The sequence below is a fragment of the Neoarius graeffei genome, chromosome 14, assembly GCF_027579695.1.
Source record: "Neoarius graeffei isolate fNeoGra1 chromosome 14, fNeoGra1.pri, whole genome shotgun sequence".
NCBI classification, from domain to species: Eukaryota; Metazoa; Chordata; class Actinopteri; order Siluriformes; family Ariidae; genus Neoarius; species Neoarius graeffei.
Genome location: NC_083582.1, coordinates 50,035,369 through 50,059,641, shown reverse-complemented (window position 1 = coordinate 50,059,641; position 24,273 = coordinate 50,035,369). Strand labels below are relative to the sequence as shown.

The 24,273-nt window shown below is 41.6% G+C and overlaps 1 protein-coding gene across 1 annotated transcript in view; it reads right to left on the bottom strand.

Moving 5' to 3' along the window:
• Window positions 1–222: 222 nt before the first annotated feature.
• The window catches only part of bms1 (BMS1 ribosome biogenesis factor), a 58,491-nt gene continuing 34,440 nt past the window's right edge, over window positions 223–24,273 (bottom strand). The window contains exons 10-23 of the mRNA XM_060939917.1: window positions 23,500–24,197; window positions 21,297–21,398; window positions 20,930–21,081; window positions 18,744–18,825; window positions 18,579–18,658; window positions 18,308–18,493; window positions 13,891–14,079; window positions 13,502–13,682; window positions 13,340–13,398; window positions 13,100–13,222; window positions 12,447–12,594; window positions 5,484–5,659; window positions 4,870–5,031; window positions 223–837 (exon numbers count right to left, since the gene is read on the bottom strand). Coding sequence (XP_060795900.1) covers window positions 610–837; window positions 4,870–5,031; window positions 5,484–5,659; window positions 12,447–12,594; window positions 13,100–13,222; window positions 13,340–13,398; window positions 13,502–13,682; window positions 13,891–14,079; window positions 18,308–18,493; window positions 18,579–18,658; window positions 18,744–18,825; window positions 20,930–21,081; window positions 21,297–21,398; window positions 23,500–24,197 — 2,566 coding nt within the window. The 3' untranslated portion in view covers window positions 223–609. The remainder of the gene's footprint in view (window positions 838–4,869; window positions 5,032–5,483; window positions 5,660–12,446; window positions 12,595–13,099; window positions 13,223–13,339; window positions 13,399–13,501; window positions 13,683–13,890; window positions 14,080–18,307; window positions 18,494–18,578; window positions 18,659–18,743; window positions 18,826–20,929; window positions 21,082–21,296; window positions 21,399–23,499; window positions 24,198–24,273) is intronic.

The window sequence follows — 24,273 nt, the reverse complement described above, 5'->3', positions numbered from 1 at the left end:
TCGTATATTGCTCAGCATTAAGCCTGTTCGGTTTCATTTGCCTGGACTATGTAGTTTCTGGGATATTTACATCTTAAATAATATCAAAATTTTTGAAACAGCTTGTATTATTATTTATTTATTTATTTTTAAACTACACAATAGAAATAACCAGCTGAAATCATTTCACTTTTTGATTTACTCATGGACCAGAAGCACTTTAAAGGAAGGAAATAATCATAGTTATGTCAGGAAATACACATTAGTTACTTTTATTAAAACCAACATTACAAAGCATTTACATGATATCAAACGGACATGACTTTCAGGAATAAGAAAACCAATAAATCTATATAGCAACCCACATTTCTGAGACGAATGTGATGGTCACATGTGAATGGTGCCTATAAATCCTCACATTTGAGTCAAACAGCTGGCCAGTAGCACCATGACATGCGATCCTTGTTTCTTTGATTAAATACATACACGACTCAGCTCCATCTCACATAACATTGAAAATCTCCACACTAGAACCTGCACATCTGGTGAAAAGACAGTGAGTGACACAGCCAGACGTTGGGGGTCCAGTGAACGCTGAGCTGAAGTCCAGCAGCGCTAGGTACAGCATGTTCAGTTATCATTAGAGGCTCCTTTCAGGCTGGCTTTGAGTTTCTTCTTCTCCTTCTGTCCCATAGCACGGTATACCTTTTTTCGTTCTTCCTTCTGCCTCTTCAGCTTCTCTGCCTCCTGCTTCTCCTTCTTCTTCAGGAATTCTTTGTGCTTCATGTGCTGCTCTGCTTGAGCCTTCTTTGTCTTGTAAGAGTAGACTGTGCTCAGGGCGTTGAGCAATGCTGCCACCTGGTGCAGAGGGAAGGAGTTAAAACAAGAGCTGCAACACTACTACAAACACACAGCCTCAAAAAACAATGGGCTTGGATGATACATTTACTGAAATGGCTGTCTGTGGATATTATAATTACAGAAATTAAATTAAAAAACAAATTACTCCTGAGCATCTTTGATGCTTATATTATAGACTGCATTTTCCTTATGATGATATTGCAATCTCGACTAGCTCCAATATTAGTAAATAATTCATAAGGGTAACTATATGAATTAAATTATAATGGGATATCATCAGTAACAGACCTTGCCACACATATGATTGGCCCATAGGCACAGTGTGAAATTACAACTACAATGGAAGCAGAGTTTATTAGATTAGAAATGATGGATAAATGTATTTTTATTTTATATCTCATCACAAACTGTACAGAGAATCTCCAACAAAATATTACCTTAAGATTATAACAGGCCACTAATTTATTTGTCTTATTAACTACTTGCAAAGCTACATAAGGCTGCTTTTTATGACATCACCCACTACGGAGTAAGCGGGGCGAGGTATTGTTTTTGGTCGGGTTTCTTTGGGTTTTTTTTGTTAGCAACATTACGGGAAAACGGCTGGACTAATCTTCATGAAACTTTCAGGATAGATGGGCATTGGTCTCAAATAGAACCTCCAACATTTTGAGGGTCATCCGGTCAAGGTCATGGTGACCAAAAAGGCAAATAAAATTTTTTTAAATAAATAAAAACTCTGACTGCAGGAGCGCTGCCTCGGAAAGACTCCTCCCACAAACACGCTGACTGGATCACTACCTTCCTCATTTGCATACACTGTGCTGTCAATGGATGGTTTCTTAGTTCGTTTACATATGCAAAGGAAGGGGTTTTGGCCACGCCCATTTTTAGACCCCATTAAATAAAAACTTCCCCGCTCTTTTGATTTATTATTACCACCACCTCGCCCGCTACGGACGAGACTAAAGAAATCGCTTTCAGACAGGTTTATACTTATTACAGAGGGAAAGTGCGTTCCACTGAGCTCTAGCACTTGGCCATTTCCGGGAAATAAGAGTTTGGGTCATGGCGACAGCGTGTGTATGTCAGCCTCGGTTCAGAGGTTTCAGTTTCAAAAACTGTAAGAGATAAGAGTCGAATAATATAAAGTACAGACACTTGGTATATTTTACTTCTGTGATTTTTAAAAAATTGTTCATTTTTGGATTACGTCTCATTTTTGTGGCTACTGCCTCATAGAGTAAATATAAATATATATGCTATATTTACTGTATGGACATGGTATCAGAAAACAATTGTGTTTATAAGCAGTAGCTACATGCACCCATAGGGTACCTATTTTTTTTTGTGAGATCTTCCTTCATATTCATCATAAGTGCTACCACACTCACCCTGACATCATTCATTCATTGGAGCCTGTAGCTTAAGTAGCCATAGTAAATTGTCGATATTTGACCATCACATTATTATAAACATGCAATATCCCTGCATATGATCAAATAAAATTTAGTATCCATTCATTCATCTTCAGTAACTGCTCTATTCTGTTGAAGAGTCAGAGTGGATCCGGAGTTGCGAATACACACCGGATGGGACTCCAGTTGATTGCAGGACACACAACTCACCTACTGACATGTTTTTAAGAGATGGGAGGAAACCAGAGAACCTGGATAAAAACCACGGCAACTTAAAAACATGCATCACTCCACACAGACAATAACCCAAGTTCAGGCTCTAACCAGGGATCCTGGAGCTGAGAGACAGCAACACTTCGCACTGCACCACAAACTAGCCTTGACACAAGTTTAGCGTACACAAAGCTGCTCTGTGCTCTTCAGGTTTAAAAGGAGCATTTATTAAAGTGAAGCTTGTTATAATGCTTCAATAAGCTTTTATATTTTAACTTTGTTTCAGAGCTACCTCAGGCTCACATTCAAACACATGTAGAGCAAAAACAAAGATATGAAAAAGCGTGTGTTGAAGAAGCAAAACACTGCCTATTGAGTATCTGAGCTATGAATATGACCAAATACACATATGGTAAATAAATAACAGAGCGCCTTCCCATGGGTGACCCACTCCATCAATAATTATATCATTAAACTACGGCTGTCGAAGTTAACGCGATAATAACGCATTAACACGATCTCAATTTATCGCGATTTAAAAAAAATAGTGCCGTTAACGCAAATTCTAATTTGGCCCTGCGAGTCACCCGTAGTTCCTGTTGAGGCTTGTCGCGCGCTGCTGCAATAAGAGTAAGTGTGAGTGATGGAGAAAGGTCTGTTAAACGGGAAGTTTCATTTCAAAAGTTTTATTTCAAAAGTAGAGTGTGATTGAGTTGGTTTTGGTATGCACTTTGCAGTTCTAAAATACTTTTGTAAAGTGAGATTTCAGTATGCTGTAGCACTGTGATATGACACTAAATGTCTTTACTGAAGTCCAACTGAAATTTATTTTTGTTTGCACAGCACTGTGAAGTCCTATAGGCTGTGGCTGAATACAACTCCAGCACAACTGAAGTTTTATTTCATTTTTATTTTCTTTTGTCACACATGTCTGAACTGAGACACAGTAGTATGTGACTACAGGTTTTATATTTGAGACTACAGCTCCCTAATCCATCACAAAAACAAATTTTGTGTTTTGTATGTTCAGTACTGCCTAGTATGTGAGTGAATAAACTCCCTTACCATTTTCTCTTGTCCCAGCAGTTTTTAACAAGTACTTTTAGCATAAAATGTGTTCATTTTAATTGTAACATTTCACTTTACAAGCGTTATTCATTTACATAGATTTTAAAAAATGCGATTAATCGCGATTAACTATATGAAATTCTGAGATTAATCGTGATTAAATTTTTTAATCGTTTGACAACCCTACATTAAACCCATTTTAATTGGATCGGAAAAAAAAAATCCTTGATGCATAATATATATTCAAGATCAAAATTCAGAACCATTTCATCGCCTTGTGCAAACACGCTTCTACGTTCTTCACAAGGAAGACAAGTGTGTTAACTTCTGTGCTGCTGAAAGCTAAAGCTGAAAGCATGACAGACTAAAAACGCTGCCAGTGTCGGGCCATCGGAGTGAGAGACATCCACTAAAACGGGTCTGATTTGCTGAGAGGTTTAAAGTAGAATTATTTTACAATTAGAGGGCAAGAACATTTTTTTCCTCACAGCTGCTGTCACAATTTCCCTGCCTTCCAGGATTATTTTTAATTCACAAAACACATCCAATTTAGATTTATACAGTCTAACCAAGACAAGCTGCCTAAATGATGACATTTACAGTTTGCCTTTCCATTTTTGTTGAAATCATGTCATGATATGGGACAATCTAAGAGGAGTTTTAAAGGTGTAAGTAAAATTTAAAAAGCTGAGTCATGTATGTTGTTTAGAATCATGCAATATCCATCCAAGTAAAAATATAAAGGGATCTCATTTTAGATCAACATTATAAACTGTACTATAAATCCTATAAACGCCATAAATATGCCAGTAAAATGCAATAGTTCTTTTTTTTTTTAAAGGAAGTGCAAGCGTTAGCAAAAATGTGCTCAAGTCTTTAATGTGTAACTGATTGAAACAGTGACTGGACGCTTTCCTGCAGGGTTTTAAGCGATCATCTGCGCCATTACAAGAAGACACAATTAATGTACATCTAGGAGGAATATCTGATTACTAAATAGCATGCAAACAGGATTAAGCAAAGAGGAAAAAAAAAATATATATATATATATATATATATATATATATATATCCACCAGATAAAAATAGGAGACTTCTTGTCCTGGTTAAGAATAATTTGAGCGATTTCATGGGGATTGGCTCAGAAATTGGTTAACACGGTGTATGCTGTATTAATGCTAGGACAGGGATTAAACAGATGCAATATTTGGAAAGTTATGCTCTGGAGACATCCTTGGTGGATTAACTTTAGCCTAACTGTAGGTGTTTCAAAATTACAAGAAAATTGAATTAAATTCTGTTAGTGATGCACAACCGCTCTGGAGGCTCACCTTCCTCTCGTGCGGCTCCCGGATCACGGCGGGTCTCATCAGGTCCCGGGGGATTTTGCCCTTGGCCTCCTGCTTTTTGGGTTTGCTCTTAAATGGCAAAGCCTTCTGCAGCTCTTTGGGGATATGGAGGGGGTTGAAGTGTCGCTTCTGCCTCACAATGGGCTACAGAAAACACCAAAGTACATAGATTAATTATTTTCAGGACAATGATTTTGCAGGTAATGGTTTGTCCTGACAGTTATGACCTACAGTCAGTGCATGAAGTGTTGGCACTGATCAGCACTGGTGTACTGTGCCTATAAAGCTGAGGATAAAGAGAGACACAGAAACCGAGACGAGAGAGAGAGAGAGCCAAGAGACTCCCTTTAACCTTCTGATATAACCAGACCTGAGCTGACATGACCGAACCAGCTCTTATTCTGAGTTGACAGCTTTTTCAGTAGCTTTAACTCTCTTGCAAATTTTGATAAAGGACTATCTATTATGTGATTAATCTGCTGTATTCTGGGTAAATTGTGTGGAATCTCTGGGGATTAGTCCCATTTATTTTGATAATGAAAGTGCCAGATTTGTGCCTTTTTTAATCTGTCCTTACATGAATATAAGTGCACTACCTTGTACAGAGAGTCTTGATTGGGTTGGTTCCTTATTCCCAAGTCATGTTTAAGATGCCCAAGGGTCCTCATACCCATCCATGTGTCCTTCTGACCAACAGACATCAGCAGAGATGTCACTGGGTTATACAGCTGAGGAACTGAGACAGGATACCAGGAGCGCAGGAACACAATATCTACAAAACACAGACAACAATCAAGTATTAACCTTCATTATGTTGCAATTGTTTTAACCTACTGTGTGCTTTTCTTTACAGATGAATTTGGAAGAGAAATACTAGTCCCAGTGTCACAGGTTGTTACTGATACAGCTATGTATAGACCCAATAAAAATATGTGGGGAGGAGAGAAAGGGGAAAAAACAAACAAACAAGCAAAAAAAAAAAAAAACAACACCACACCACATCCAACCCGAAACCAGAATGTCGAGGATGTAGAAGCTTATCAGGCCTGCCATCAAAACAACTATGACTACCAAAACATCAACAGAGTGGCAATGCGAGAGAGGACCAACGTCCACAACAAACTGTGTACAACAGGAAAATCAACAAAGGACCAAATTTTGTTCCCCAAGGGAAGATCTACCCAAAACACTGATCAGAACTGAATTCGCATGATAAATGAGAGAGGAGATACAATTCTAGTCAGGAGAAATTTGTTAAGTTAACCTAATTACTAATTTGTTAGCTAAAATTTGACAATACAAGGACCAAGTTTTGTACAGAAGGACTAGTTCTTTCAAACAAAACATTCAGAACAGAAATCCGTGGAGAATTGACAGAGGAGATACGATTTAGCTGAATTGTGGACGACGGACACCACGGCAATAGCTCACTGGCCTTATGGCCAGATGAGCCAACAATCTCAAATTGTTTCCTAAAGAGATGGGAAACTATCTTCCAAATGACTACCTCACATGACAAACATTGCTCACAGATATCAACATTATATTTAAGATTAAAATCAACAATCCAAACCCTAACTTCCCTTTCTGATAAACACAGAACCCTCACGCAGACAATCCATTCCTCAACCGTTCAGGAAGTGATCATACTTTTCACAAAACTCTTAGAGATGATGTATACCAGTTTACGCACTGTTTGAGATCAGTACTTGAGAGGTTTAAAAGGTTGGTTGATTTAATTCTTACTTCAAGCAATACGCCAAAAACAACCAAGTACAAGAGTGCTCTGAGAACACAATATCCCCTGCTGGCAACTGTGCCATAACTCTGGTAAAATGCAACTGAATTGAACGGAATTGCAATATGTGTATTACCAACACATAACAAAAAATCCTGTCAAGTTTCGTGAAATTCCTTCAAAAATTGAGAGAGAAGTTGACTTCAGAAGGTAAGTACACTTCCCGGGACAGAGGACAGACATTGCCACGACATAATCCCCCTTCGGGCCTTTCAGCCAGCGGGGGATAAAAATTGTGAAGGAAGTTGATTTCAGAAAGCAAGCACACCTTGATGAAATTGCTGAAGTACAAGTTTGTTAATAATCAAGGGCATAACTCTGGTAAAATTTGCCCAAATTAAACGAAATTTCACTATGCGTATAACTGTCATATAACAAAGCCTTTTGCCAAGTTTGGTGAAATTCCTCCACAAATTGTGAGAGGAATTGATTTCAGAAGAACGTACACCCTCAAGAAATTGTCAAAGTACAAGTTATTTAATCAAGGGTTAAAACTCTGGTAAAATTTTCACAAACGAAATTAACTCGCAATATGCGTATTACCGTCATATAACAAGGCCTTTTGCCAAGCTTCGAGAAATTCTTCCAAAAATTGTGAGAGCAGTTGATTTCAGAAGGAAAACACACACTCATGAAATTGTCAAATTATAATTTTGTTAACCAAGGGCTGTAACTCTGGTAAAATGTGACCCAATTGAACGCAATTGCAATATGCACATTACCGACATATAACAAAGAATCCTGCCAAGTTTCATGAAGTTCCTCCAAATACTGTGAGAGGAGTTGATTTCAGAAGATGAGCATCCTTCCTGGGACGGACGGACATCACCACGACATAATTCTCCTTCGGGCCTTTCGGCCAGCAGAGGATGAAAAAAATGTGACCAAACATATTGCAGGCCTTGCACACTTTAAGAAGAAACCTTTATTTGTCACATGCACACTTCAAGCACAGTGAAATTCATCCTCTGCATTTAACCCGACTGAAGCAGTGAACACACACACACACACACACCCAGAGCAGTGGGCAGCCACACCAGAGCGCCCGGGGAGCAGTCAGGGGTCAGGTACCTTACTCAAGGGCACCTCAGCCCAAGGCCGCCCCACGCCAACCTAACTGCATGTCTTTGGATTGTGGAGGAAACCGGAGCACCCAGAGGAAACCCACACAGACACTGGGAGAGCATGCAAACTCCACACAGAAAGGCCCTCGCCGGCCGCTGGGTTCGAACCCAGAACCTTCTTGTTGTGAGGTGACCGTGCTAACCACTACACCACCGTGACGGTCGTGAAAATGATCAGAATTTCCAAAATATCTTTTTTAATATTGATATTTCTATACTTTGTGTTCAGTTTTGATGCTCATTTTTAGAAGGTTTATAACCATCAAAAAAAGCCACATCATATGCATATCTTGAGTCTATGTTACTTTAACAACAGAATATCCATACTTTTTAAAAACATCATCTGAATTGTTATACTTTTCAAGTCTGGAAAGATGAGCCCTTTTAGACTGCAGATGTTTCCAAACTTTCAGACATGCACAACAATCCTGCGCAATTCCAGTTTTAAAGACTGAATGACAACTTTACACTTAAAGTCCAAAATCCCAAACCTGGTCAGAACTCCAGCTGTGCTATCTCATGGTCGGGTCTCTGCTTAGAAAAAGATTCTTACTGGACCTTTCTGGTCAAATAAAGATAAAATGAATACATTTAAGTAGCCTGGCTGTGCTGGGTGATAGTGCCCTCACTTCTGTGTACTTTATTTCTCTGCTTTCGAGAGGGACACGGTTAGTGACTAACGAAAAAGACATTTCCTGAATGTAGCGCTGAGCACTTATTACTGTCTACACACACAAATCCTCTGGGTAAGCTGAAAATCCATCTATAAATCCTTTTTTGGAAAATTAGGTTCACTGCTTTCAGAGCTGCTCTTGGAGATGGGTAAGAGTCGTGTTATCTTGGCGGGGACTTAAATCATCATTAGCAAAGGATGAAGGAAGGAAAAAAAATGCTAAAATATGCAACCTCCTTGGCTTAATAGTCCAACTTTACACTGCACTAATACTGTATTTCCAGACCATTTAACCATTTTCTCATTTTCAAGGTGTTTTCGATTAATAGAAAGTTAGTCAATATATTTTCAGGTTTCCCAGAACGCACATATGACACATGATGTGAACTTGTGAAAACTTAAACATAAGACAAGGAAGACAAATGCCTACCATATTGCTAGCACAGGGTGATTTTTTTAAGCAAATGGTTTAAAAGTACATGGGACGCATTTGTTAAAATGATTATTGAGTCAGGGGAGAAATAAATACACAGGAACATGATGTTGTGAGTCACCCTGATAATCCTGTAGAGTCATAATAGCCCCGCTTTGTCATTCTGCACAAAGTAATGCACAGTCAGCTGTGCCAGGGGAGTCATATACATATCAATTTACCACCAATCCCAACCCATTATATGGCAGCTCAGATACACGTGTCAAACATCATGCCCGAACGAATTCTGACTACACTGTGACAGGGAAAAAAAGTCAGAGAATAAGCGAATATCCAACAGGAAAGTTGCTGAACTAGTGGGTGAACTCAGCTGGTAGTGGCGAAGAGGAGCTGTTGGGGAGTTTCTCCTGATTTTTGTATTTCCACAGCAGGGTATTATCGAGAAATTGAGAGAAGGATGTCTGATGGTCAAGTGAAGAACTGCTAGAGGAGTCCAGGGGCATGCTCCCCTGGGGAAAATTGAAATATTGAAGCAAATTTGGGGCTCTCTGGTACAATCCTGGCATGAAAAAGCAGTTGGGAGAAGCTCTTAAAATACGGTGGTTTAGGTAGTGAATTACTGAATCAGTCAACTCAAATCATTTCAAAAAAAGTCTTTATTTTATGCCATTTTATAGCACATGTAGCCTTTGTGCTTAACTTTGCAATGCTCCATCCTGATTAGCATGGTGTGGTAAATTGGTAATGGCCATCCCAACCGCAGAAGCTAACCTTTACATGTACATATTGAGTGTGTGTAAACAGGGTTCTCCAAAAAATCTGAAGTAGCTGGCTAAAAAACAAGAGTGCTCTGAGAGCACAATATCCCCCGCTGGCAACTGTGCCATAACTCTGGTAAAATGTAACTGAATTGAACGAAATTGGAATATGTGTATTACCGACATATAAGAAAGAATCCTGTCAAGTTTTGTGAAATTCCTCCAAGAATTCTGAGAGGAGTTGATTTCAGAAGGTGAGCACTCTTCTCGGGACGGCTGGACAGATGGAAATCGCCACAACATAATCCCCATTCAGGCCTTTCAGCCAGCGGGGGATTAAAAAAAAAGTCGTAGGTGGCTAATGCTAGCATTAATGTTAGGGGGGTCTGGGGGCATGTTCCCCCAGAAAATTTTTAAATTTCCATGCCTTCTGGTGCACTCTCAGCTAATAAATTACTAACCATTTTCCTGTAAAATACTTGGAAAATATGTATGAAATTTCCCTCCAGATGTGTGTGCGTGCACGCGCTTGGCTTTCTCAGTTCCCCTCTGTACTACGCTGCCTGGCTCTGTAACATTACTACATACGCTACAGCATGGACACATGGTCCAGCTCAGCCAATCAGAGGACGAGAATCGATCAACAAAATAGCGTTGCTTCCGGTAATGACGTGAATCGAAAACAATTTCGTGGTGAAATGATTGGATTTGCAGCAAATTATGGGCAGCAGAGACGATATAAATTGCTTGAACACTGAAAGGCAAGTTTTTATTTTTTTTCTGGGCTCGAGTAGCCGGCGCAGACCGTCTGCGTAGGCGGAGAAAACCATCGGTCACCTAGCCTGGCAAGCCAGACTAAATGTGAATATTTAGTCTGGCCTCGATCCGTAGACATTTCTGAAGGGTGGGGGTGGAACAAACCGCTGTCTTTCAAACTGTCTCTGTGCGTATAGGCCAACGCTCTGACCAATGAGCGCAACAGTGACTGTGACGTAGTCGGAGCGCGCGGTGGGGGAGACCTTGAAATAAATAATTTTTCAAAATGCGTATTAATTAATAAACAGGTTCTAGATATTAAGAAGTTTGGAGATAATGACCACAAGTTTGGAGTCTGTACCACATACTTAACATACACTCTTATTTTTTCCAAGTATTTTTCAAGGGTTTGCTTAAACTGTTTTTGAGAGTTTTTATTTAGTGGTGTTTGGTGAAATAATTTCCCTTAAATTTAAAATAACGGGAAAATAAGAAACAATCAAAAAGTAATGTTTCAAAGCTGTTTATTAATTCTTCGTACTGCACAAACTAGCCCCATCCTTTTGGCTACGAGCGGACCCAGCTGGTAGATCAGACTTAGCCATAGCCGGTCGGCAAAACAGCGAAAACGTCCTTCTTGAAAAGGAATGAGCGGAGAGCCTCTTCCTGCTCATGTTTCAACGAAAACTCCAAGTCTAATTCTTCTAAAACTGATTCCAAAGCGGAGTTAAACGCGCGCTGTTCACTAGCCGTAGCCATCTTTCCTGTTGTGCTTTCTCCAGCGTCGCGCAGCTTTGTCGTCACTCCTGCAAAAGCCCGCCCAAAGAATCCAAACAAAAACCTTGCGTTGTGATTGGCGGGCACGATTTGATGCCCAGGGTGTTTTTGTTTATATGGTGCGAGGCTAGACCCATTCGCTAGGCAAAAATATTTTTGGCCGCTAGGCGGGTGGGTCTAGTTTACTAGGATATCGGTCACCGGCACTTCTGGACAGCTCCGATTAGAGATTTCACACACAGCTCTGATGAGGTTGCATGAAAAGTTCTGCAGCTTCCTCAAATGGGAACAAGGCTTAGACGAACAAGGCAATCCGATGTACAGATGCTAAGTTGGCTACGAAGGCCAACCTTTATTCTGTTGCTATAGCTAAACCTGGCTGTAGTATGAAATGAGGACTATGGTTGGTTGCCGTGCCACGTGCTGGCCAATGGGAGCCCGCTATCAATTCAGAGCAGCAAATCACGTCCCGCTTCGGAAATAAGGGACAGCAAACATTGTACCAGAGAAACACGCACGTGGGATGCAGATTTATTGCGTCCCCACTCGTCCACTGGCGTTCATTTTGATCTGCCGGTGCAACTAATTTTGCTCTTTTTGTTTCATCTTAATTTTCTCTAACAGGAATTTTGAAGCAGAAAATTACCCGTCAACTTCTAGTATTGGCCGTCGAAAAGACAGGTCTGTAGACAACACAGAGTTCAACAGCATCTGCTCAGCTGGCTGTGTATATTAACTGCTCTACATTTTATATAATGTGCTGTTAGATACTATTTGGTTCATGCAATGTTCTTGACAAGCTGGAGAACAAAATATACCAATTAGATGATAAAATACACAATACATTGAACACGCATTAGAGAGAGCTCTGTTCTCTATACCGTACTTCAGCTTTAGGAGCCATCGCTAATGAAGATCCACTCAAGGGTGCACAGTTTACAGCAGAGCAACCGAGAAGTTTTGGTCTTTCTGGTGCTCAGTAACTGAAAGTCATACTGATGTGCACAATAATATTCTTATTCTCATAATGCATCTGTAATTACTGAGGAGGCAGGAGGAGATATTTATAGACCTCAGAGTCATGAATTTGTCACCATGTCCTGAACGACATACTACCAGACTAAACTGGATTATTGTGGTTTTGGATGCAGGTATTATGAAATATTCTGCCACAAATAGCTTGTAATTGCATTTTCATCCAAAATCTGACCTCTAGCAGCTTCAACTAGTACATACTTACCACTCATGAGGAGTCTGTCTTCGAACGTTGCTCGGAAGGCCCCAGGCGGTGACCGCAGAGCCTTTTTAATCTGACCTTTGATCCCACTGACCGTGCGGATAGAGGCACCCTCGAATTTTGCGACCTCCAGGACTGTATTAAACATTCCCTGAGAGAGTGCAGGAAAGGACAGTCACTGACATGCTTTTACAATCAGAAGACCCAATTATTTTTGAGCAATGGTTAATTAACTTGATTAAATTTTTTTCCCCCTTCCAGCTTAATCATTGAGAATTCCCAGCATTTTCTCCTGTAGCCAACTGTCTCCTGCCGGACACTTTGTGACCTACCAACCACATGAAATGAAAAGTCCTGACCTCCCAACTGGCAGTGTCAAAGAAAACAAGGACCCTGCCAGCCTTCTCTCGCATTGAGAACATGGTTAATTACACCCTCTAGAGCACCAGGGTCACAGATGGCATAGAACACTGAATAAACTTTAATATCAGCTGCAGGACCCACACATGCGTTTAGCAGTACTTCTAAATGGTTGATCTTACAAGAGTAGCTGCTGAATTTTAAGCACAGCCATCACTTCTGAAACATTTTCAGAGCCATCATGTGCAGTCCTGCTACAACTGTAGACAGCTGTCTGACTGTGCCCGATCCTCTACCTGTATAAAGCAGGTGTTCTTAAAAATCTTATATGGGTATCCAATCAGCTTCAGCTTCTTCACAACGGTCACAGATTTGTCCAAGTCCAAGACAACTCCAGTGGCTGCAATGCGGAAATTGGCCTAAGGAAAGTGAGGCAAATTTCAAGAAATTTAAGGGAGAGTAGCACTCAAACAGGAAGCATGGATAATAACTCGTTAAAACTGCTGCTACATATTTTAATATGTTAAAGATCTTACTCGAGTCCCTGCAACACACTGAACAGCAAGAAAGCCTGTGCCCTGGGGTGTGAGAGGTCCTAAAGGTGGGGGCAGATAGCAAAGTGAAGAGAGAGAGAGAGAGATAAAGGTGAAAAACATCACTTTCTTGGACTATAATACAAGAAGATGTAGTTGCCTTACCCCAGATAGAGGCGCCACAGTGCATATGTTCAGGAGTGTATTTGAGCAAGCGGTGACGGCCATTGTGATCTTCAATGTGGTAGAGAGGAATTGTCTGGAAACGTCTCCAGCCTAACGACAGAATGAGTGGGTCACGGGTCTTCAGGATGCGATTATACCAGCGGTGTTTCTTCAAACGCATCTATGGTCAAGAAATAAACAGGACAGGAAATGTGAAATATGGCACCAGAAAAAGGAGTTAATAATTTATTTATTCTGTTTCAAGAGTGGGACATTTTCTACGAAGTAATGTTTCATTAATTAATATTTGATGCTTGTAATCTGGAAAGATCAGAATCAAGAAGAAGAAAGCAGACTTGGTCAAAATCTTGTGATGATTTTATGCTCACCTGCAAATAGCCTATGTTGCCTTCGCTGGCTCCCAAGGCACCGACTATGACTGGATAATGTGGGTCAAAGTTGGTAACAAACTCGCACGGAAGTGCAGAGATTTCCAGGCGCACGTACATGCCAGGCCTGAAGCCCTCGTACTGAACACGAGACTCATCATCCATTTCCTCAAACTCAGCCCTGTTCAGCTGCAGACACACATTGAGAGAAGTGTTTTAGCGATATTTAACCTGTGCGCTGTATGCTCCTGCTGGGCCATCATGGTGCCGCAGGGGGAATCATCACTATTTCTTTCAGCAAAGCTGCTGCCAATCGTTAAAATGATCAAAATGTAAATATTATTAATGCTTATGTTAATTATTTCAGTTGGATTTTTTAAGATACAGGTTCTGTTTTATCAAAAGAAGATTGGGCAGCCCCTACTTAATGTGATGCCTATGTGACATCATACTGTCTTAAGCTAGCCGCACACTACACCGATTTTCAGCGTACCGAGCCAACTGAAGTCGCGAGTCAGGCGTAAAGACTAGTTTTCGATGGTACCGACTCATCTCACAGCCGATTCGAAAAACTAATCGGGAGCCAGACTGATCGGCGAGAGTCGCTAGCAATAGCCAATCATATCTTTCGCATATAACACGTGACATCATTAAACACAATTTCGAGCGCGAGAAATACGTGTTGGTAGCACCTACTGCAGGTATATACTGTAATTCCATAGACACAGCTTTATCCATAGACACAGTGGGCTGGAAAGCCACTCTGCTCAAGTTGTGTGGCTGAATTCCAAATCGCTTTAACTCCCCTATATAAGTGCACTATTTAAGGTTGGAAATAATAGCTCATGCAGCCTAGATAGTGCGCTACATATTCCATGTTGTGTCATTTGTAATTCAGCCTGTAGCATCTTCAAGTGTTGGATTTAACAGTAACTATATCCAATAGCCAATCACAAAGCTATTAAGTTGTCACGTGTCGCTTCAATCGCGACTGCACTTGTCAACAGTCGGGGGATATGTGCATGCCCTGTCGGGAGTCGGCTCTGAAATGGGTCGGTTCGGTACCGCGTGGATCGCCGTAGTGTGCGGCTAGCTTTACAAGCTTGTTTTCTGCAATTACCAATATCACTTAATGCATTTTATATATATAAATAAAAATAACAGGTTCCAACCTCCTGCAGATTGTAAGAATGCTCACATTCAGCCATGTGAGTGCTGTAGCACATATTAAAAGTACTGTATATGTACAGTTGTGGTCAGAAGTTTACATACAGTGGCATGGATGTCATCTTGGATATGAATGTCATAGCAATATTTGGGCTTTCAGTAATTTCTTTGAACTGTTCTTTTTCTGTGGCAGAATGTACAGCATACATCTTTAATTAAAAAAAAACTACACTAGAATTTGGTGCATAAGTTTTACTTTTCTTGGGTTTTCTGAAATCAACACAGGGTCAAAATTATACATACAGCACACCTAATATTTGGGTAAAATGTCTCTTCGCAAGATTCACCTTGACCAAACATTTTTGTTTACCATGAACAAGCTTCTGGCAGAATTCTGGTTGGATATTTCATGAATCATCATAGTAGACTTGGTAGAGCTCAATTAAATTTGGTTTTTTTTTTTCCTTGGCATGGACTCGACTTATAAGCACAGTCCATATATTTTCAATAGGGTTGAAGTCAGGACTTGTTTTAAGAATAAAGTGCATATTCTGGACCAATTTAATTTTTTTTAAATATGAAAGTAATGTCCCTTTACACACTCATCCAGAAGGGTAATTTTGCACAAGGCCATCTGTCTACAGCAGAAAAAAATAAAATAACAAAACGCGTCTGGAAAAATCCCAAGGGAGTCTGGAACCAGATTCGTGACGTTACCTTCAGAACTGCCAGCAGGCTGTGCGAGCTTGCACAGTTTCAGTGCACAGCCTGTACAGACCAAGCGCTCCCATTTCTCTCTCATTGTCCGGTCTTTTGGGAAACGATGAGTACTAATCCCATCAAGATTGGTGTTGCTACACCCTCCTACGATACATCTGTTAACCATTTTAATAATTACATGATAACGAAGAAATTTGCAGAAAACCACCAGGTCGTTTTCTCATAAACAAACCAGCGCTGACGAAGGATTCAGAGGGAGGCGTCCCACATGCGACGTCATGAAAATCAGTGTTTGCTGGGAAATCCAAATGCCAAGTTTTTTCAGAGGCGGACCAATTCGCCTCAAATGGCTTGATTTCAACTGAATTTTTCTGGTATTGCACAAGGTAAAAAAATTGCACAAAATGCAAAATGTGACAGATATTTGACCAAAGTTTAATATAAAATAGGAGAATTACATTGATCTTGCTCCTGAATTTACCCGTGATATGCACTTTAATGTTAGCCTGCTTTATCCTACACAACCAGCTCTAAAGCGTGTTTGGGTTCATTGTCCTGTTGTAACTCCCAAGTCATGTTCAAGTTTCTGATGGTTTATGCTGAAGAATTCTGAGGTAGTTCTTCTCCTTCATTATTCCATCCACCTTGTGCAATGAACCAGTTCCACTGGCAGCAAAACAGCCCCAGAGCATGAGGATCCTACCACCACTACCAGCTGGTACAGTGTCCCTCTGTACATGGTGGTCATTGTGGCCAAACAACTCAATCTTCGTCTCATCTGACCACACAGCTATCCTCCAGAAGGCTTTTTTTCTTTGTCCATGTGGTCAGCTTCAAGCTTTAGTTAAGTTCGAAAATGTCACTTTTGGAGCAGGGGGTTATTTCTGGGATAGCAGCCTCTTAGTCCATGGTGATCTGAACTGTAGACAGTGATCCATCAGCTTCCAGTTCATGGCAGGGCTGTGCCATGGTGGTTCCCAGGTTGTTCCTGACCATCCAAACCAATTTCCTTTCAGCTGAAGGTGAGAGTTTGGGTTTTCTTGAAGCAAAGTGGCTTGGCAAAGTGACTACACCTCACAATAACTTGGATACAATTGTTTTAACTGATCTTGGAATTTGCAGTTGTTTAGAAATGGCTCCAAGAGACATTCCGGAGTTGTGTATATCTGCAATCCTCCTTCTCAGATCTGCACTGAGCTCCTTGGACTTTCCCATTTTGCTGTGTGTTGATCAAGCCAATGAGTGTTGTAAACAAACCCTTTTCATGAAGGCACAGAGAAGCTACTAGCTGTAGTAAATCATGATCACTAACAGGAAATTAAGAGACCTCAGACTTGGCAAGATAAGAGATATTTTGGAAGTTTCAGCACCTCTGAATTAATAATCTAAAAAGTGAGTGTATGTAAATTTTTGAACCTGTATGTATAATTTTGACCCTGTGTTGAGCTCAGAAAACCCAAAGAAAATTAAAACTTGTGCACCAAATTCCAGTGTTTTTTTTAATTAAAGATGTATACTGTACATTCTGCCAATGAAAAAGAACAGTTCAAAGAAATTACTGAAAGCCCAAATATTGCCATGACATTCACATCCAAGATGACACTCATGTCACTGTATGTAAACTTCTGACCACAACTGTAACTTTAATCTTGAATGTCTTAGAGTCATGAAAGTCTTCGAGTTTCATTTCTAAAACTGAAGGACCATGCAGCTAATGGAATACAAAAAATCAACTACATAAAATGCTTAAAAAAGTACTGCCTTTCAGATTTTTCAAGTGTAGGTCATAAAAATAATTTTCCCCAACACCCGATTATTTTTGTTTAGTGGACCAAAAGCTACTGAATTTGAATCAAAGACTTCCAATTTTATAATGTTTTAAAAATAGAACAAATTAATAAATTTAGGGCCACGTGGCCCTAAATTCTCCGCCATTTTTTCCTGATTCACCATGACCCAGTTCAAGACACTACATCATACATCACGTGGTGGGCTTTCTCCATTTGCGCAAGGCATTGTGGGATACAAATTTGAAACAGGAGAGAAAACTGGAGGACACGAGTGTGCGAATGAAATGTGAAAGACTGACTACAGTAACAGAAAGTGAGAAGAAAAGACATTATGTTGCGAAGGAAAGGAAACGCAGGACCAAACTAATAAATATCGTGGGTCAGTGAGCACCTCGGTGTGATCAGCTGTTCGTTTAACGGCAGAATGATGGAACTGTCCGTGCATGGTCAAGGTAAACCTGCGCATGCGCACATGGACTTCCTCTGTCTGCTTGACTTTGCGAAGCGAGTGATTTCATGCACATTATTTGCTCAGGAATCCCCTCAAATTAAATAACCTCCCTGCCACAGAATGGCCTGATATTTTGCGAGATATTACAGAAATAAACATACATCACAATGACTAAATTTCAGAGGGAACTAAATTTCACCAATTTGTATGAAATTGAAAGGCTGTCTAGCTTAACAGATGCTTAAAAGTTGGGCAAAATCTAAGTCATGTTACAGCCGTGACCTCTGACCTCAGCCTGCTTCTGCATCTCTTCTTTGAGGTCATCAAAGTAGGTAGCATCTCCATCATCATATTCTGCATTGAACCTCTCCTTCAGTCTCCTCTTCTTTTCCAGACGCTTGTTTTTCTGAGCTTCTTCATCATCAACCTTCACTAACGTCGGTGCCTCTTCTTCATCCTCCTCCTCCTCATCTCCCTGCTCATGACAAGCATATACAAATGCAACACAAGAGCCACAGAAATGAGAGTGCTATGTAAGAATGTTGGTTTAATCCAACTACCTCAGCTTCATCTCCTTTCCCAGAGTTTGCTTTGTGAACCTCTCCAGTTTCCAGGTCCTCAAAATCACCATACATTTCATCTAGCATGATAAGCGCAAATTAGAAAGAGCCAAAATACATAGTAATTTTGCTGGCAGAAAAAAAGGGGGATAATGATGTCTTTACCATCCTCTTTAAGCAGAGTTGTAGCATCTTTGTCTCCTTCCCATTTTCCAGTTACAAAGCAGTCTCTAATGGAGGCCAACATCTGAAAACACATACAAATGTGTGCTTTATTCACTTTCCAAAATCTTCCAGATATTTTAAAAATTAAACAGTGAAAGCAGAGTGATTACAGTGGTGCTTGAAAGTTTGTGAACCCTTTAGAATTTTCTGTATTTCTGCATAAACATGACCAAAACATCATCAGATTTTCACACAAGTCCTAAAAGTAGATAAAGAGAACCCACTTAAACAAATGAGACAAAAATATTATACTTGGTCATTTTTTTATTGAGGAAAATGATCCAATATTACATACCTGGGCGGCACGGTGGTGTAGTGGTTAGCGCTGTCGCCTCACAGCAAGAAGGTCCTGGGTTCGAGCCCCGGGGCCGGCGAGGGCCTTTCTGTGTGGAGTTTGCATGTTCTCCCCGTGTCCGCGTGGGTTTCCTCCGGGTGCTCCGGTTTCCCCCACAGTCCAAAGACATGCAGGTTAGGTTAACTGGTGACTCTAAATTGACCGTAGGTGTGAATGTGAGTGTGAATGGTTGTCTGTGTCTATGTGTCAGCCCTGTGATGACCTGGCGACTTGTCCAGGGTGTACCCCGCCTTTCGCCCGTAGTCAGCTGGGATAGGCTCCAGCTTGCCTGCGACCCTGTAGAAGGATAAAGCGGCTAGAGATAATGTGATGTGATTACATACCTGTGAGTGGCAAAAGTATGTGAACCTTTGCTTTCAATATCTGCTGTGACCCCCTTGTGCAGCAATAACTGCAACTAAACGTTTCCGGTAACTGTTGATCAGTCCTGCACAACGGCTTGGAGGAATTTTAGCCCATTCCTCCGTACAGAACAGCTTCAACTCTGGGATGTTGGTGGGTTTCCTCACATGAACTGCTCGCTTCAGGTCCTTCCACAACATTTCGATTGGATTAAGGTCAGGACTTTGACTTGGCCATTCCAAAACATTAACTTTATTCTTCTTTAACCATTCTTTGGTAGAACGACTTGTGTGCTTAGGGTCGTTGTCTTGCTGCATGACCCACCTTCTCTTGACATTCAGTTCATGGACAGACGTCCTGACATTTTCCTTTAGAATTCGCTGGTATAATTCAGAATTCATTGTTCCATCAATGATGAAAAGCCGTCCTGGCCCAGATGCTGCAAAACAGGCCCAAACCATGATACTACCATCAACATGTTTCACAGATGGGATAAGGTTCTTATGCTGGAATGCAGTGTTTTCCTTTCTCCAAACATAACGCTTCTCATTTAAACCCAAAACTTCTATTTTGGTCTCATCTGTCCACAAAACATTTTTCTAATAGCCTTCTGGCTTGTCCACGTGATCTTTAGCAAACTGCAGATGAGCAGCAATGTTCTTTTTGGAGAGCAGTGGCTTTCTCCTTGCAACCCTGACATGCACACCATTCTTGTTCAGTGTTCTGCTGATGGTGGACTCACGAACATTAGCCAATGTGAGAGGCCTTCAGTTGCTTAGAAGTTACCCTGGGGTCTTTTGTGACCTCGCAGACTATTACACGCCTTGCTCTTGGAGTGATCTTTGTTGGTCGACCACTCCTGGGGAGGGTAACAATGGTCTTGAATTTCCTCCATTTGTACACAATCTGTCTGACTGTGGATCGGTGGAGTCCAAACTCTTTAGAGATGGTTTTGTAACCTTTTCCAGCCTGATGAGCATCAACAACGCTTTTTCTGAGGTCCTCAGAAATCTCCTTTGTTCGTGCCATGATACACTTCCACAAACATGTGCTGTGAAGATCAGTTTTTGATAGATCCCTGTTCTTTAAATAAAAGAGGGTGCCCACTCACACCTGATTGTCATCCCATTGATTGAAAACACCTGACTCTAATTTCACCTTCAAATTAACTACTAATCCTAGAGGTTCACATACTTTTGCCACTCACAGCTATGTAATATTGGATCAGTTTCCTCAATAAATAAATGACCAAGTATAATATTTTTGTCTCATTTGTTTAACTGGGTTCTCTTTATCTACTTTTAGGACTTGTGTGAAAATCTGATGTTGTTTTAGGTCATATTTATGCAGAAATATAGACAATTCTAAAGGGTTCACAAACTTTCAAACACCACTGTAGAGAAGACAGTGTGCTGGCCATGTTGCTCACCTCCTCCTGGTCCCAGTCGTGGCTTGCATCAGGCTGGAAACGTGAGCAGTCCACAGCATCCACTTTTACTTTCTTACTCTTCTCTGGCCGACTAACTCGGAACAGCCCACCCAACTCCTCCTCCTCGCTGTTTGCTTCCTCCTCCTCCACCACTGATGCAAACAAATGAGAAATACAATCTGGCTTCCACTCAATACACTCCTGTCTTCAGTCACAAAAGAACACAACGGACCTCAATGTGCTCCATAATAGTGCACTGCCAGTCTATTTCTTTCACAGGAGCAGCAGCTCATTCTTCAACCATGCCTCTTATAATAAATGCCAGCTTGTCTAGAGTCTTCTATACGCTTGTGATTTGCTCGCTCACCTGTGCCATACACCAGCTTGCGTAGGTTAGGTGTAGCACGTTGTCGTCTCTGATGCGCTTCCATGGCTTTCCGGGCCAAATCTTCTTTCCAGCGGAGTGCTCCTGACAGGCAGGCATCGAACATATGCAGAGAGAAAGGAGAAGACATTATAAAAACAATAGATTCTGGCTTCACATCATCTCTCCAATTAGTGATTTGTGTTCTGTGAATCACAGTTTATCACATTCACAAGGTTCGGTTACAATAGTGGCAGTATACTGCTTTTGTCTACATCATAAAGACTACAAAAACAAGGACGCACACATCAGTCAATAACCTGGTGAACTCAAGGTAAACATCAAATAAAACAAGAGAAATCAATACGGATCAAAACAATTTTTACTTTGGGTTATAGTTCAACTCCAGGGTTCTCCATGAGGGGTTTTAGAGGTGCGGGCCGCCCCCCTTTCTGTGATTCCCGGCCCCGTTTAATTTCTTCCGCCCCTTTACAAAAGGAAGAGACGTCCCTTTGTTTTCTTTGTGACAGATAGCCTTTCTCTGTTGGAGTACCGACAAAGTACACTACAGACAAAAAAAATTACATCACTGTGTTCAGGAGAGCCTTGTGGCGCTCAATGTGAAAGAATTTTGTGAATATCTCCTTCCGTTTTCGTGTAAATCCCCGTTGTTTGGAGGGAGCACTCTGAGGAAAAAGTGCGATTTCTGTGTGATACTCTGTCTCTGCACTCAGCGTGCGGGTGGGGGAGGGGCTGCTCGCTCTCACACACACACACACAGGAGGGAGGGAGGGGCTGCTCGCTCTCTCTCACACACACACACACACAGAGAGGAGGGAGGGGCTGCTCGCTCTCTCACACTCACACACACACACAGGAGGGAGGGGCTGCTCGCTCTCTCACACACACACACACAGGAGGGAGGGGCTGCTCGCTCTCACACACACACACACACACACACAGGAGGGAGGGGCTGCTCGCTCTCACACTCACACACAGGAGGGAGGGGCTGCTCGCTCTCACACACACACACACACGAGGGAGGGGCTGCTCGCTCTCACACTCACACACAGGAGGGAGGGGCTGCTCGCTCTCACACACACACACAGGAGGGAGGGGCTGCTCGCTCTCACACACACAGGAGGGAGGGGCTGTTTGCTCTCACACACACACACAGGAGGGAGGGGCGGTTTGCTCTCACACACACACACACAGGAGGGAGGGGCTGTTTGCTCTCACACACACACACAGGAGGGAGGGGCTGCTCGCTCACACACACAGGAGGGAGGGGCTGCTCGCTCTCGCACACACACACAGGAGGGAGGGGCTCCTCGCTCTCACACACACACACAGGAGGGAGGGGCTGCTCGCTCTCACACACACAGGAGGGAGGGGCTGCTCGCTCTCACACACACAGGAGGGAGGGGCTGCTCGCTCTCTCACACACACACACACAGGAGGGAGGGGCTGCTCCCTCTCAGAGAGACACAGGCTTGTAGCATCAGGGCAAATCATACATTCACACAGTACAGCTCAGCTCCTGCAATAGCGACTGCTGCGCGCACTGCATCACTCTCACAATTTCCCACAGGGGAATTGTTGGCTCTAGTTATAATTTATAATGCTTATGTACATTCTTTTTACAAAAGTGCAATATTTTGATGCTGCTGAGCCATTGATCAACCTTTTTTTATGTCTGATATGTTGTAGATGGGAAAAGTAAAAGAAGCAAAAGTTTACTTAAGAAAGATGGCTCTCTTTTTATTTTAAGTTATTATAACTTGTTCCTCAGGCACTCAATGTTAATAAACAGGCCTACATTTGAAATCTGTTGACCTCAGTTTTCATTCTTGCATTAGCTTTATGGAATTCATTGTACTAATTACTTTGCACTGAAGTGTGCAAATTAATTAATACAATGAATTCAAGTGTGTGTAATGTTTGATGTATGATGTGTTTTGTACCAGTCCAATTGATTCCTCTATTCTAAATGATTACTATTTGAGAGTATTTTATGCAAATGATATATGTAAATTTATGCAAATTTGTTTCAAGGTCATCCGATTGACCCCCACCCCCCTATATTTTCAATCCATGGAGAACCCTGAACTCCCTTGGAAATTCCTTGTCTCAAGAAAATAAAAGTTGTTTCAAGACTCAATAAATTGCACTGACTATAACGAAACGAACACGAATGAGAAAGTACCAGGAGTTTCAGATCCAAGCTCTTCTTCGTCTTCGACATCCATCTCCTCTATCTCTTCTATCTCCTCCTCATCATCATCATCATCAGGAGCTGTCTTTAGCCTTGCAGCCTCTCTTACGGCTGGTTTAACATTTCCTTGTTCTTCCATTTCTGAGTCGCTATCGCCTTGCACTTCCTCTCCTTCATAGCCGTCATCACTATCCTCCTCAGAGCAGTGACCAGAGTCTGGAGGTGCAGAGCTTCTTTTCTTAGGCTTCTCTTTCTCTTCCTCCATTTCCTCCTCCTTTTCATCTGTGTCTTCTTCTGATTCTTCTTCATCACTCTTCTCCAGGTCATCATCACTGTCTGCAAACGCAGGCATCTCTACTACAGGCCTGCTGTCTTTTCCAGTTTCCTCCAACTTCTGTCTCTTCGTGGGAGGAGCTTCTTCTTTCATTGTTTTCCTTTCAGACTTTGCCACTTCACCCTTGTCCAGTCTGCCCTCATCATCTCCATCCTCCTCTTCCTCCCAATCATCTTCCTCCTCCTCCTCTTCTTCCTCCTCCTCCTCTTCTTCCTCCTCCTCCCTTTCACTTTCCTCATCTGACTCTTCCTCATCACGATTGTCTTTCTTGGTTTCCTCACTAAAGACAGCTTTCCTCCTCTCTCTCTGAGTCACCGGGTCCCACACTCGGCTCTCCACAGGTTCTTCCTTTCCGCTGTTAAAGGAACACAAAAACTCAGAAGATAATGCAAGAGAACTGAACGAAAACAGTTCAACAAACCAAAAGACAA